Below are 14,861 nucleotides of genomic sequence, written 5' to 3'. Positions count from 1 at the left end.
TGCACACCACCATACCTGGCTAATTTCTTTGTATTTTTTAGTAGACACAGGGTTTCATCATGTTGGCAAGGCTGGTCTCAAACTTCTGACCTCAGGTGATGCACCCGCCTCGGCCTCCCAAAGTGGTGGGATTACAGGCGTGAGCCACCGTGCCCAGCCAGATACTTATAAATTTAAAATCAGCACAAGAAATATATTTCCTGTGTCAATTTTTTAAAAATTTAAGAATAAAAATAAATTGATGAATGGATTTAATTTAGTTGAATAAAAAGCAAGGCTTTGGAGTCAGCCCTGCACGGAAGCCCTCGTAGGCCCCACACCTATTGTGTCTTAGAGCCTCGGACATACCATGCAACATTTCAGAACCTCAGTGTCCCATCTGCAGACCGTTGCAGGGTTGCTTTGAAGAGTGAATGAGATGATGTAAGCAAAGCTTATAGCGCAGGCACCGTGCAGAAGATGCTGGTGCTGGGAGAGGGGCCCCTGCAAGTCTAGACCTGAGCATCGTTTCCATTTCTGTCAGTGACCACTTTTACCCCTTTCCTTGATGTACTTTTGTTTCTTTCCTTCCTGCTTCAGAGCTTTGAGACCTGCTCTGTCTCCTAAGTGTAACATTAGCGGGGGCAAAGGACGGAGGTGTCGTGGGCACTTCGGGGCCACCTCACCTATGCTGGTAACCAAGGTGCCCGCCCTCATCCTGGACAGGTTTCTGGCCTCCTCTAGGCTTTCCTTTCTGCTGCTGTAATGAAGTGGGCTGGGCAGATGGTCTCTCTGGCTCTTCCTATAATCCTGGGTGACCCAGGCCCACCTGTGTACCGCGGTTCAGTTCTCCCACTGATTCGCTGTGTTGATTTGGCAAGTTGCTTCTCTGGCTGTATCTCAGTTCCCTCTATCACATGGGGGCAATCCTGGTGTCTACTTCAGATGTTTCTGGTTTCTAGGGCTGGCTGCATGAATTCATGTGAAGTAGCAGCTGCAGGCGGGGACAGGTGGGCACTGTTGTTGGCAGCTTTGCTGTTCTGCTGCAGCAATGTGATGCCACTGTCACTCCTGGACTAGAGGTAAAGGATTTGTCTCACGTGCACGAATGGATCCCGGTTCAGGCTGGGCAGGGACCTCTGGGTAAAGAGATGCCCCCTCTGGCAGGCGGGTCTCTGATCTTGGCTTCGGGGCCTCCCCTACCTGTTCTGGGTGCCTGAGAGCCAAGACAGTGCAACTCCATTGTTCTTCACACCTGTCTGCCTACAGGAAGTAGCCTCCCTGTGTCCCCTGCCACAGAACCCAGGGCTGTGCTGGAGAGGCAGGAAGGAAACCAGCCTTCCCAGCTAATCAGCAGGGCGACAGGGAGGGGAGTTGCCACCCAGACCTGCTGGCCACACGGTGGACAGAGCTGCAGAGAGTCACCTCATGCTCCCCCCGCAGCTGCTTCTCCTCCCCCGGAATAATGAGCAGCCTCTGGGCCCTTGCTGGGCTCAGAGCCCCCATGGGGATGGAGAGGGACACACAGTGACAGCCCAGGCTTCAGACCCAGCAGCTTGCTCAGGCTCATTTATTCAAAGCTGCCCTTCTTCCCCCACTCTTTCCCTCTGGGTTTTCAGAAAAGCTAACCCCAGCCCCTTCTGTCCAGAGAGATGGGGGCAGACGGGCCACATTTTACACTCACTCCCAGACAGCCCCTGTCTGCCATCCCACAGCTGCACCCACTCCTAAAGGGCAGGGAGCCACCCGTCCAGTGGGTCACAGGGTCCTGGGCAGAGTGGGTGGGCAGGCAGTGCTGAGCACAGAGCGGCAGCTGTGGCTGTGCCATCCGGCCATGCCTGTCCAAACCTTGGCAGCTTAGCGGTCACTGGGGGCTCTGCGGTGACAAAGGAATTGTCAAAAACACCCTTGGCGAAGAGCAGGAGCTGAGAGGGTCACTCTTCAGAGGAGACTGTGATTCCTCCCGAAGCACAAATGGGAGTCACTTGATGGTTACTGTTTGTTTGCTGTTTGATTTTTTTTTTTTTTTTTTTTTGAGATACAATTAACTCAGAAGTGGCAACTCTTTTGACTTAGAATCTGTGAGATGCCCCAAGGGAATAGGATAACAAGAAGAAGCTTAAGGGGCCAGCTTCACCATGGCATGACCCAGGGTGGGCTGAGACCCAGGCCTGCCTGCCTTCCCCGCCCAGAGTGCCACAGGGACAGTGGAGAGAGAACACCAATGTCAATGCAGGCTTCGCACTGAGATCACTCATGTCACAACCAACCAGTGCTGAGTTCCCTTCAATTACAGGGAAATGAGGTCTTCAGGGTTTCCATCTGAGGGTGTATGAGTTTCCTGTGTCTGCTGTAACAAATAACCACAAACTTATTGGCTAGAAAATAACAGAAACTCACTCTCCGAAATTTCTGGAGGCAGCTGGAGGGCAGAATCACTTCCCCACCTCTTCCAGCTTCTAGTGACTGGGGTTCTTTGCCTGTGTCTTCATCACTTATCACTTGGGTCTCTGCCTCTGTCTTCTCTCCTGTATGTCTGTTTTAAAAAAACCCTCTGTATCTCTCTTATAAGGAGACAATACATCCCAGTACTTTGGGAGGCCAAGGCAGGTGGATCCCTTGAGCTCAGGAGTTCGAGACCAGCCTGGCCAACCTGTTGAAACGTCATCTCTACTGAAAACACAAAAAAATTAGCTGGGTGTGGTGGCACATGCCTATAATCCCAGCTACTTGGGTGGCTGAGGCATGAGAATCGCTTGAACCTGGGAGGTGGAGGTGGCAGTGAGCTGAGATCATGCCACTGCACTCCAGCCTGAGATCGTGCCACTGTACTCCAGCCCGCACTCCAGACCCTGTCTCAGAAACAAAAAAGGAGACAATATAATGGCACTTAGAGCCCACCAGGATTAATTCCTCCTCCCAAGAATCACATCTTTTGTGATGAAAGGTAATACTCACAGGTTCCAGGGACTGGGATGGGTACATATGTTTTTGGGGACCACCATTCAGCCCGCTATAGAGTCTAACAAATCATGTCACACAAAGTTTACCACAACACAAGAGCACATGTGCGAAGTGTGACTAAGGTGCCTGTGTTGAGTGCTGTAGAAATCCAGAGGAGGGAGAGAGCATTTGTAGGCAGGGTGGTCAGGGAGGGCTTCATGGAGGAAGTGGGCTTTGAGCAGGATAAAATTTAAATGGGAAGGGGGAGGGGGAGAATGGCATGTACAAAGATTTGGAAATAAAAATGAGATCGGTGTTTTCTTTAGTTCAATCAAATAGATTGAACAGAAATGGATATTTTTGTAGGGAACTGGGCAAAAGTGAGGTTGGATAGGTAAACTGGGGCTGGGTTCAAAGGGTGGTCTTAAATACCAGGCTAGCATTTAGAACTTGACACTATATGGAGTGGGGATTTTGTTTTGCTTTGTTTTGTTTTGTTTGAGACAGAGTCTCACTCTGTTACCCAGGCTGGAGGGCAGTGGTGCGATCTCGGCTCACTGTAACCTCCATCTCCTAGGTTCAAGCAATTCTCGTGCCTCAGCCTCTCAAGTAGCTGGGATTACAGGCATGTGCTACCACGCCCAGCTAATTTTTTTGTATTTTTAGTAGAGACAGGGTTTCACCATGTTGGCCAGGCTAGTCTCAAACTCCCGGCCTCAGGTGATCTGCCTGCCTCAGCCTCCAAAAGTGCTGGGATTATAGGTGTGAGCCACCACACCTGGCCATACATGGAATGTTTTAAATAATTTATGATTAGGATCTGAAATAATGAATACATGTAACATTCCATGCCAGGCATATTCTAAGTACTTCATATAGATCAGACTAATTTATTTAATTCTCAAAACAGCCCTGTGACCTGGGTATAGTCATTATCCTCATTTTATAGCTGAGAGGAAACTGAGGCACAGAGAGGTTTAGTAACTTACCTGAAATTACATAAGAAAGACAGGATATATTAACTGACTAGATTCAAGAGATCAGGAAGGATGCAGATGGTGTTTAAGTTTTTTCAAATGGGTGAATAACACTCTTGGGAAGGCAGGATCATTTGTAGGAAAGGAAGAAGCTAAATTTAATAATAACATTAAGAGCAAAGGCTGGGTGCATTGGGTCACACTTGTCATCCCAGCACTTTGGGAAGCCAAAGAAAAAGGGTCACTTGAAGCCAGGAGTTCAAGACCAGCCTGGGCAACATAGCAAGAATCCATCTTTACAAAAAAAATTTTTTTAATTAGCCAGGCATGGTGGTACATGCCTATAATTCCCTGCCTACTCAGGAGGCTGAAGCTGGAGGATCACTGATGCCCAGGAGTTGGAGGCTGCAGTGAGATATGATGGCACCACTGCATTCCAGCCTGAGCAACAGAGTAAGTCCCTGTATCTAAAAATAATAATAATAACAACATAAATAATGTCTTAGGATAGGAACTCATTTTATCCACGGTAGTTCATCATTGTACAGATGAGAAAACTGAGGCCCAGAGAGCTTGCATAATTTGTCTAAGATCATCTATCTGGATATACACATGTCAAGTTTAAGTTGGTGGCATAATATATAAGTGATGGTAAATACCAGGCTAGCGTTTAGAGCTTGATACTATATGGAGTATACTGTGGAATATGTATTCTGTGAGGAATTGGTGAGGTGCCTGGGTGCTACCTCATCCTTGAATTCCTTTCCCCAGAATTTACCTGAAGGGCTCGTGGAAGTCACCTGAAAGGATGTTGTCATGTGGGTGTGTATATTAGTCTGTTCTCATGCTGCTAATAAAGACATACCTGAGACTGGGTATTTTATAAAGGAAAGAGGTTTAGTGAACTCACAGTTCCACATGGCCTCACAATCATGGCGGAAGGCAAAGGAGAAGCAAAGGCACATCTTACATGGCAGCAGGCAGGAGAGCTTGTGCAGGGGAACTCCCGTTTATAAAACCATCGATCTTGTGAGACTTATTTATTACCATGAGAACAGATGGGGGAACCACACCCATGATTCAGTTATCTCCACCTGGCCTCGCCCTTGACACCTGGGGATTATTACAATTCAAGGTGAGATTTGGGTGGGGACACAGCCAAACCATATCAGTGTGCCTAGAGCACTTTACAGCCCTGCAACATGTTAAGTGCTGTTTTGATCATTCTAGTTGGTTGTGTCCTGCCTGGAAGAAGCAGGCCAGGAAGTAGTCAGGACCTGATCTGGAACCCTGTAATATGCTGGGAATGTGAACAGTTCCCACTGGAATCATCCAGTGTTCTCAAGAACTCAGATCTGGGTGCTGGAGCCACAAAGCACTGACTGAGAGCTCCTCTCCTTTTTTCCCTAAGTATTTAGAACCAGTGCTTTCCTTTCCTGGCTAAAGCACGTGGCTGAAGCCCAGGTTTCTAAGCCCAGTTGGTGTTGGAAAGACTGTCCTATTAGCTCTGTGAGTGGTGCCACTGAGAAGTATATATTAAGGAGGGATGTTTGCAAGGAGATTTTATTTGTCAGGTATCAGGAGAAATAAAAGCTAAGAGGGACAATGGAAAAAGAGTTTGAGATACAAAAAGAAAAAGAAAAGAGAGAAACTATTTGAGTGAACAAAGTTAATTATGGGCTAAGAGAAAGTCAGTCTTAGACGTAATGACCTCTTAGGGCCAGGACCGCTGATGGTCCACAAGAGGCTAATTCTGACAAACCCAGGGAGCACAGGGCTGCCTTGCTCACATGGCCTTTGGGCTCCTGCCCAGGTTGTCCAATAGAATGTGACTGGGCTACAAGCTGCCTTTCTGGCCTTGCTCCCAGTCCGATCCCTGCAAAGCTCCACAAATGTTTACAGCACCAGTAATTGGCAAATTATACTCAGCGGGATTCTGTAAACATCCCTTCAAAGCACATAAGAGCAGATTGCTTTCTGCTTGCCCGGCAACTTTCTCTAAAGGAGTTTAAGAAACTTTCAGAACAATGTAGTATATTAATCACTGTCACATCAGCGGGGGATATTGTCTTCACTTGCAAGATCAGGAAATCAAGGGGCTGATGCCATAAATTGTTTTAAATCAACTGTACAGAAAATAAAAGACTCAGTGCCTGAATCAATCAGGATAGGCTAGGTTATGCTGCAATGACAAACAACCCCCAATGTCTCTGTGACTTAAACAGTGAAACAATGACGTGTATTTCTCACTCTCACTACATGCCCATCCATCAGCTCTTACTCTCATTGACAGAGCAGCCACCTTCTGGGCTGTTGCCAGTCACCATGACAGCAGAAAAAATGTGTGTGGCTTTAAAAGCAGCTAAGAGTCAGGAGTTGTAACCTCAACATCTTCTGGGATCTATTTTCTCCCCCTTCACAACCTTTATTTCTCCATTTGTAAATTGCAAGTAATAAATGTAGACTTTTCTTCCTGGAAATTGATACATATGGTCTATAATAACTGTTGTGTAAAGTAATGGGACTGACCTTTTTAATTTTTTAACAAAAGATATACATCCAGATAGGTACAATTGTTGAAAAAGTTTATTTGAAAGAATGAAGTTTGTTCCAGCCAGGCAGCTACTGCTCAGAGCCTTTTCCTTGACTTCAGTTTATGAGTCACCAAGAAAACTTGTTTTCTTATTGTAGTGTGACAGGCTAAATCAGAGAGACATATCACCATGGTAAGGCAAAAACTCAGTCTCAACAAGGCTTCCATGGTGGTATCCATTACTCTGGTGAATTCTTCAGTGTGTTAAGCCATCTCTTAATTCTGCAGACTCAGAAACCTGATTTTTCATTCTCAGGGGAAGACTCACATTAACCAAGTTCAAAGTACTGATGTATAAATCCATAATGTCAGTGCATTGGTTTCAAGTGAGTCATATAGCCCTCACTCAGCCAGGGCCCTTGAGGCATGATCCTTAGTCTCTCACCCTGGAAGCAGGGTCAACAGAGGTAGGGTGGCAGAGAGATTACACATGTGGGCTTTGAAACTATCGGACCTCTTTTCCCCCCTTTTTCCTTTTTTTTTAATTGTGTCAAAATATATGTAACATCAAACTTACCATTTTAACCATTTTTGTATGTGCAATTCAGTGGCATCAAATGCATACACAGTGTCATATAACAATCACTAATATTTCCAAAACTTTTTCATCATATAGTACAGAAATGCTGTGACCATTAAGCAATAACCCCCCATCTGCCACCACCTCGGCCTGTGACAACCTCTATTCTATTGTCTCTATGAATTTGCCTGTTTAATTACCTCATCTAAGTGCAATCATACAATATGTGTCCTTTTGTGTCTGGCTTCTTTTACTTAGCATAATGTCTTCAGGTTCCATCCACGTCAGAATTTCATTCCTTTTTAGGGCTAAATAATATTCCATGCTGTGTATCTCAACCTTGTTTTGAATCCCAGCTTGGCTGTGAGACCCAGGACAGCCTGCCTAGTATCTCTCAGTCTCAGAATCTTCTTTGGCAAAAGAATGATAATCTCTATTCTGGATGATAATGAGATCATATATGAGGGACATATCCAGGATGTGGCTGTTCCTTGGGAGGCATGGAATGAGGAGAGTTCAATGTAACATGATCAGCTAAAGTAACCCCAGGCCTCCATTTCTGCCACATAAAAGGCCTTACCACCCGGTAAGGGACCCAAATATTCAACACCTATTGGCTAAGATCATGTTTGCTTCCTGGGTTCATCTCCCTTCCCCAACTGCCCCTCCCACCCTGCCTCCACTCACCCCCTTCCATTCAGGCCCAATCATTCTATGGAGTGATGAATATATGTTCTAGATAAACTATGCCAGCACTGGGAATCATTCTTTCTCTTTCTGGGCAAACTTATGTATCTCTGATCAAATCTGTTTAGATGTAGGCTTTAAAGTTTAGTTCTCTTTTTTTTCTCTCTTTCTCTCTTTCTTTCTTCTCTTGCTCTGTTTCTCTCTCTCTCTCTTTCTTTTTTTTCTCTCTCTCTCTTTCCTTTTTTTTTTTTTTTTTTTGAAACAGGGTCTCACTCTATCACCCAGGCTGGAGTGCAGTGGCATGATCATAGCTCACCGCAGCCTCAATTTCCTGGACTCAAGCAATCCTCCGGTCTGAGCTTCCTGAATAGCTAGGACTAGTCCCAAGTGCATGCCATCATGCCTGGCTAATTTTTAAATTTTTTTTGTAGAGATGGGGTCTTGCTATATTGCCTCTGGGCTTAAAGGATCCTCCTGCCTCAGCCTCCCAGAGTGCTGGGATTATAGGCAAGAGCCACTGTGCCCAGCCTTAAAGTTGAAATCTCAAAAAGAACAAAATCTTATTTTTATTGTTTTCAAGCTTGGACCAGACCTCTCACCATAATACCCAATAACCCACAATAATTACTTTGTAGTCACACTTCATTTTATGAAACTGGGTTGACCAGGCATAATCACCCATTCCTCCTCCTCTATCTCTGTTCACTAGACTTGACTTTAAGTGACTTTTGGCATTTGAAAAAAAAATCAAATCCATCCTCGAGCACAAGAAGATTTATCACCAGTGAAAACGCGTTGACAAATCTGACACAAGCCTCAAGGGCAAACCCAAAAGATTATCAAAAATGTTTTAAGAAATGGCAAGCATCAGAGAAATATGGTGACTACTTTGAAAGGGGTAGCAATCATTTGGACAGGTAAATTATATCACAGACTGTCCCTAACCTATGATGGTCTGACTTATGATTTTTCTACTTTACACTGGTGCAAAAGCAATGCACTTTTAGTAGAAACTGTACTTCCAATTTTGAATGTTGATCTTTTCCCAGGCTAGCAGTATGCGTTACAATACGCTCTGGCAGGGCTGCTCAGCCTTACAGTCACAAGAGTAAACAACTGATAGTCTACAGTGTACTGAATTCAATAAAGTACATTAGCCATTCAACACTCTGTGATAAAACAGGCTTGACATTAGATGATTTTGCCCAACTGTAGGCCAATGGCAGTGTTTTAGAGCACCTTTAAGGTAGGCTAGACTAAGCTGTGATGTTTGGTGGGTACAGTGTATTAAATGTATTTTCGATTTACAATATTTTCAACTTCCAATGAGCTTACCACGATGTAGCCCCATCATAATTCGAAGAGCAGCTGTACATTGCAATTTATTTATTTATTTATTTTTATTTTGAGACAGTCTCGCTCTGTTGCCAAGGCTGGAGTGCAGTGACGTGATCTCTACTCACTGCAACCTCTGCCTGCCAGGTTCAAGAGTTCTGCCGCAGCCTCCCGAGTAGCTGGAATTACAGGCACAGGCCACCACACCTGGCTAACTGTTTTATTTTTAGTAGAGACAGGGTTTTGCCATGTTGGCCAGGCTGGTCTCAAACTCCTGACCTCACTCGATCTGCCCATTTCGGCCTCCCAAAGAGTTGGGATTACAGGCGTGAGCCATGGCGCCCGGCCAGTAATTACAATTTAAAAAGCGGCCACACTACCTCATAGTCACAAGTGATCCAGGAAAGCCTTTGTTATTGGGCAGCCGAATACTTCCTGGGGGTGGAGCTAGTGCTGGCCACAGCCCATGGCAAACACTGCACTTACCGGAAGCTTCAAGAGCGCCCATCTTGCATTCTACTTCGTAATTCATCAGCGACGTTCTGAGATGTGCCACGTTTACTCCACCGCGTTCTCCCAGAGTAGACGTACCACCAGGAGTGAAGGAGGGTCTGACGTATCACCTTGAATTCCCTGTTGGTTACAGAGATTGCTTTTTCACTTTTTCAAAATTCAGTATGAATGGAAGTATAGACTATGAGGTGGTATTGATTTATCATGTTGGATTCTCCTGTCAATTCCTGTCTGCTGGGGAGGAAGCTTCAAACCCACTCTTTCAGTTTAAGTGGTTTTCATCAGTGAATTGATGGTCATCTAAGCCCTGAGGCTGCCACCCAGGAGCCCAGGAGTGAGACAGAAAAGGGTGGAGCATCTTCTTTGGCTTTTTAAACTTAGCGCTAGCTCCTGCTCCGTGTCCCTGATAAAAGTCTAAGGTCCTTATGGGCCTGTGCTGTGCCTTGCTTGTTTTTCTGTCTCCTACAGCATGTGGGCAGTGCCCTGTACATAGTAGGCATTCAGTAAATAAATGTCTGTTGTATTAAACAGTCATTTCAAGATCAGGGTGCCAGCATGGTTAGCTCCTGGTGAGGGCCACTTTCTCACTTTGGCCCCACATGGCAGAGAGAGGAAGCAGGCTCTCTGGTGTCTCTTCTTATAAGGACACGAATCCCATCTTGGGGGCCTCACCTTCATAAACACATTTAAACCTAATTGTCTCCCAAAGGTCCCATTTCCAAATACCACTGGATGTCAGAGCTTCAACACATGCATTTTGGGGAGATATAATTCAGTCCATGGCAGTACCCAAAAAGTGAAATAAGAAACCAACTGTCGGCCAGGTGCAGTGGCTCACACCTGTAATCCCAACACTGGGAGGCCGAGGCAGGCAGATCACGAGGTCAAGAGATCGAGACCATCCTGGCCAACACGGTGAAACCCTGTCTCTACTAAAAATGCAAAAATTTGTTGGGCATGGTGGCGCACACCTGTGGTCTCAGGTACTCGGGAGGCTGAGGCAAGAGAATCACTTGAACCCAGGAGGCAGAGGTTACAGTGAGCCAAGATCGCGCTACTGCATACCAGCCTGGTGACAGAGCGAGACTCCATCTCAAAAAAAAAAAAAAAACCAACAGATAATGAAATAACTTTCCTACTATCTGGTGAGTGTGCTTGGAATGGAGTAATTTTCATAAAGACAATGTATTTTCAAATGCATGACCTGGAAGCTAGTTTAGAAATAACTCTTCTCTTCCGGCCCTGTATCCCCATCAGACAGCCTTTCCCTCCCTCCCCCACTTCAGTGCCTGGTGTTCTGTGGTCATTTCAGTAGTAACAGACCAAGGTGAATAACATGTTAACAATACAAACATCTACCATGACTTTATGCCTAATGCTCTGGTGTGCTTCTTTAGACTGGCAGATATCTTTTTTTTTTTTTTGAGGCGGAGTCTCACTCTGTCACCCATGCTGGAGGGCAGTGGCGTGATCTTGGCTCACTGCAACCTCTGCCTTGCAGTTTCAAGCGATTCTCCTTCCTCAGCCTCCCAAGTAGCTGGGATTACCAAAAATACAAAAATTAGCCAGGTGTGGTGGTGCACGTCTGTAATCACAGCACTTTGGGAGGCTGAGGCAGGTGGATCACTTGAAGCCAGGAGTTAGAGACCAGCCTGGCCAACATGGTGAAACCCCATCTTTCCTAAAAATACAAAAAAAAAAAAAAAAAAAAAAAAAGCTATGCGTGGTGGCATATGCCTATAATCCCAGAGGCTGAGGCATGAGAATCGCTTGAACCCGGGAGGCAGAGGTTGCAGTGAGCGAAGATCGTGCCACTGCACTCCAGCCTGGATGACAGAGCGAGACTCCATCTCAATTAAAAAAAAAAAAAAAACCCTTCTAGGAAACAAAACAGAAGGTCTCTATCTGTTGATGACCCTTGACTTAGCTGTGTGCTCATCAGTGTCATTGTCTATTTGTTTGGGTTTATAAAAATCATTTTCTTCAAAATACTTGAGCTTTGTGACATTTCATTGAAAAAATTATGGAAACCTGAGATTGCATATTTTAGGAAAAGCAGTCTCTCGTCACTTACCCTTCTTCCATTGTATTCTTCTTGCAGCCCAAGCTGTTGGCCAAGGAGCTTCTTGATCTTGTGGCTTCTCACTTCAATCTGAAGGAAAAAGAGTACTTTGGAATAGCATTCACAGATGAAACGTAAGTACTGCCTTGAGCCCTCGCAGCCCGAAGGGGAAGTCAGTGCGGAACCCGAAACTGCTCCACTCCAGCTGTTAGCAGCGAAATCAGCTGCAGACCACTTGGGTCCCATGGTCTGGGGTCAGTCCAAGTTCATCATCCGAATTTCAAAGGCCTTGTGGTCATGACTGGTACAGCCAAAGGATATAATTAGGGTGATGCTAATATTATAAAATTATTAGGTAAACTAGTTCTTCTAATCAAGCAGGTTTATGTTCAGACTGAAATGTTTATTTTTTTTTTAAGTGGATCTATGTGAGTTTGTTTTCTATTTAAGTTAAATGAAAACTTCTGGAAATGAAACATTTCTCTCTACTGTTGGGATAACAATAACAGGAAGTGAATTTGATGATAAATTCAAAATGAAAATAACCTGTGCAGTTTCAGTGTCTAAACTGAAATAAAGCGACTATGAAAATAAAAAATTCAGATCACTGATCTGATGAGAAGAATATTTGCTTTCAAGGGTCTTTTCAGTTTGGCTCTATAAAGTGGTGTTGTGTAATACAAGTAAGGAAAATCTTCACTAAAATTTCCATTTTCTTTTTAATGTACTGTTATCAAAAGAGTATGGTGAATACCTGTATAGATTTCTAGATAAAAATGAGCTATTCTAAGAAAATTGTTCATAATTTTCTTTCCTCTGTGTACACACACAGTCACAAACACACACACACACACTCTTTCTCTCTCTCTGTCTCTCTCTGTCTTCCAGATCTTTAGAATTACAGAGATGATTTCCTAAACTACTATCAGATCAGTGTTAGGTTAGTGGCCAGGCAAGACAGTACAGGGGAGCCCAGGCCCCGGGAATCAGGTGGTGCCATTGAAGCAAGAACAGGTGGGCATCCACATGGGCCAGTGAGAGAGGCAACCAGATGTCCCTGCACATGGCTACACTTGGCCTTGGCGAGCTGCAAGTGGACAGGGTGGTCCTATGACTTATTATCCAAATGGAGACACTGAACAAAAGGGGGTGTCATTGGGACTGTCTTGGGCAAACTGGACCGTCTGGTCACCCTGTAAATCAGGGACATTTCAGGCTGTGGTGTGTTCAGAGAGCAGGCAGCAGGAGCAAAGCCACATCGTCCTCAAGAAAGCCGGGAGGAGCAAGGTCGGCCCCTAGTCCTGGAGCCTGCAGGGAACTGGAACGCAGGTGGGAGTGGCCGTCGGTGGGCAGGAGGAATCGCAGGCAGGGCCAAGTAAGCCCAGCTGGGAAAGGTTCAGGGCTGTGCGGGGAAGGACCCAGCACTGCAATTTTTTAAAAGCTTTTAAACAAATGCACATGTAGAACAATTACTTTTACAAATGTAGATTATTCTCTCCCCTTTCTCCTGAGAATCACTGTAAACCACTTAAATTGCTGTTGAGACTATTTTCACTAATCAGAAGGGAAACCCTAAGTTTCAATTAATCATAGCCCCATTGTTCACATTTCCCACGTAAGTTTACTAAATGATCCCGTGAACTCTAGAGGAGCCCTGATTAGGCTTCCCTTTTGAATAAATAAGAATTGAAAAATGAGCGTGTGATCCTGGGCTGAAGGGGAAGATGATGTGCGTCTGCAGAACATTTCAGATCACTGCCGTAACAGCACTGAGTGGCAGGAATCGGACCTAGGTAGAAAGTCACTCTTCTCCCAGGAGGGTTGAGAGCACCAAAGCCACACGTCACAGCAGGGGGTGCACACACCCAAGTTCAGCTTCCCCATCCAGCTAAGCTGGTACACTCCAGGTCTGAGTTCTCCCGGCTCTCTGTGCTGACCAGGAAAGCATGTGCGTGCGTGCGTGCGTGCGTAGAAGCCAGGCTGGATAAAAGTGTCTTGCCCCCTCTAGTAGTGGAGCTGGCTTCGTGGAGGCTCTGTGGGGGGCAGTGATGAAGAGGAGTGAGCCATCCTTCTGGCATAATCCAGAGAAAGTGCAGCCATTTCCATCACCTGCCCCAGAGTGTAGGTGGGAGGGTCTCTCCAGCCACAGAAGGAGTGGCAGCCAGCCAGCTGGAGGTCACTGGAAAACCACTGGAGCTGGCAAAAGATTTCTGAAAAAAAACTAGCAGATGTGCCTGGTGCACCAGGGGAAAGGGCAGGTGTCAGGAGCCCAGAGGAGGTGAAGAGCTGGCGCCTTCAAGGCTGGGCAGTGGTGAGGCCATGACTCGGGCTGTCAGTCCTGGCGGTACAACGCCAGGGCCAACAGACATTGGGAGTGCCTCTTTGTTCATCTGAACTTTTCTCCTTTTCCTGGTAGGAAAGAAGAACAAAAGCTGCTCCTGCAAAATAGTGCCCTTGGGTGTTCACCTGCTTTGGCTTGGTGATTCCTAAGTAGTAAGCACTAGCCTTACAGTACTACATCACTCGGCCTTGCACTGTATTACGGGACACTACAGCAAAATTGTTTTATAACCGTGTTTTCTAATTCTGCATGTGTATTGTGAGCATGTGTGTGTCTGTGCTTTATACAGATGCTACACTGTGTGTTTTACAGTAAAATGCAATCGTAGTTCCATTCTTTATGACAGCCTGTGGTGTATCACATGTATTTGTCTATTTCCTAATGCAGATAAAAGAAGGCTAACACGTGGAAAGCACTTATAAACTGTAAAGTGCCGTACAAGTGCAAGATACTCTTACCAGCAGCATGAGTGTTCCTGAGAGTAGAATTTCTAATAGTAGGCTGGGCATGGTGGCTCACACCTGTAATCCCAGCACTTTGGGAGGCTGAGGCAGACAGATCACTTGAGGTCAGGAGTTCGAGACCAGCCTGGCCAACATGGTGAAACCCTGTCTCTACTAAAAATACAAAAATCAGTCAGGCATGGTGGCATGTGCCCATAATCCTAGTTGTTTGGGAGGCTGAGGCAGAAGAATCGCTTGAACCCGGGAGGCAGAGGTTGCAGTGAGCCGAGACTGTGCCACTGCACTCCACCCTGAACAACAGAGTAAGACACTGTCTCCAAAAAAAAAAAAAAAAAAAAGAATTTCTAAATAGTAGAATGTGTGACTCTAGGTCACATATTGTCAGAGACTCTTTCAGAATTAACTGCTGTTGACATTTTGTGGGATCTGGATGAAACTGGAGAAAAT

The 14,861-nt window shown here is 45.5% G+C and overlaps 1 protein-coding gene across 18 annotated transcripts in view; it reads left to right on the top strand.

Annotated features, from left to right (window-relative positions):
- Positions 1-14,861, top strand: part of FRMD4A (FERM domain containing 4A) — a 696,296-nt gene that overhangs the window by 508,751 nt on the left and 172,684 nt on the right. For all 18 annotated transcript variants that reach the window (XM_024254325.3, XM_063727246.1, XM_063727245.1 and 15 more), the window contains one exon: positions 11,649-11,743. In XM_024254325.3, the coding sequence (XP_024110093.2) occupies positions 11,649-11,743 (95 nt within the window). The remainder of the gene's footprint in view (positions 1-11,648; positions 11,744-14,861) is intronic.

Source organism: Pongo abelii, chromosome 8, assembly GCF_028885655.2.
Source record: "Pongo abelii isolate AG06213 chromosome 8, NHGRI_mPonAbe1-v2.0_pri, whole genome shotgun sequence".
Lineage (NCBI taxonomy): Eukaryota > Metazoa > Chordata > Mammalia > Primates > Hominidae > Pongo > Pongo abelii.
Note: the sequence above shows the minus strand (reverse complement) of the source record. Positions and strands in the feature narration are given on the sequence as shown.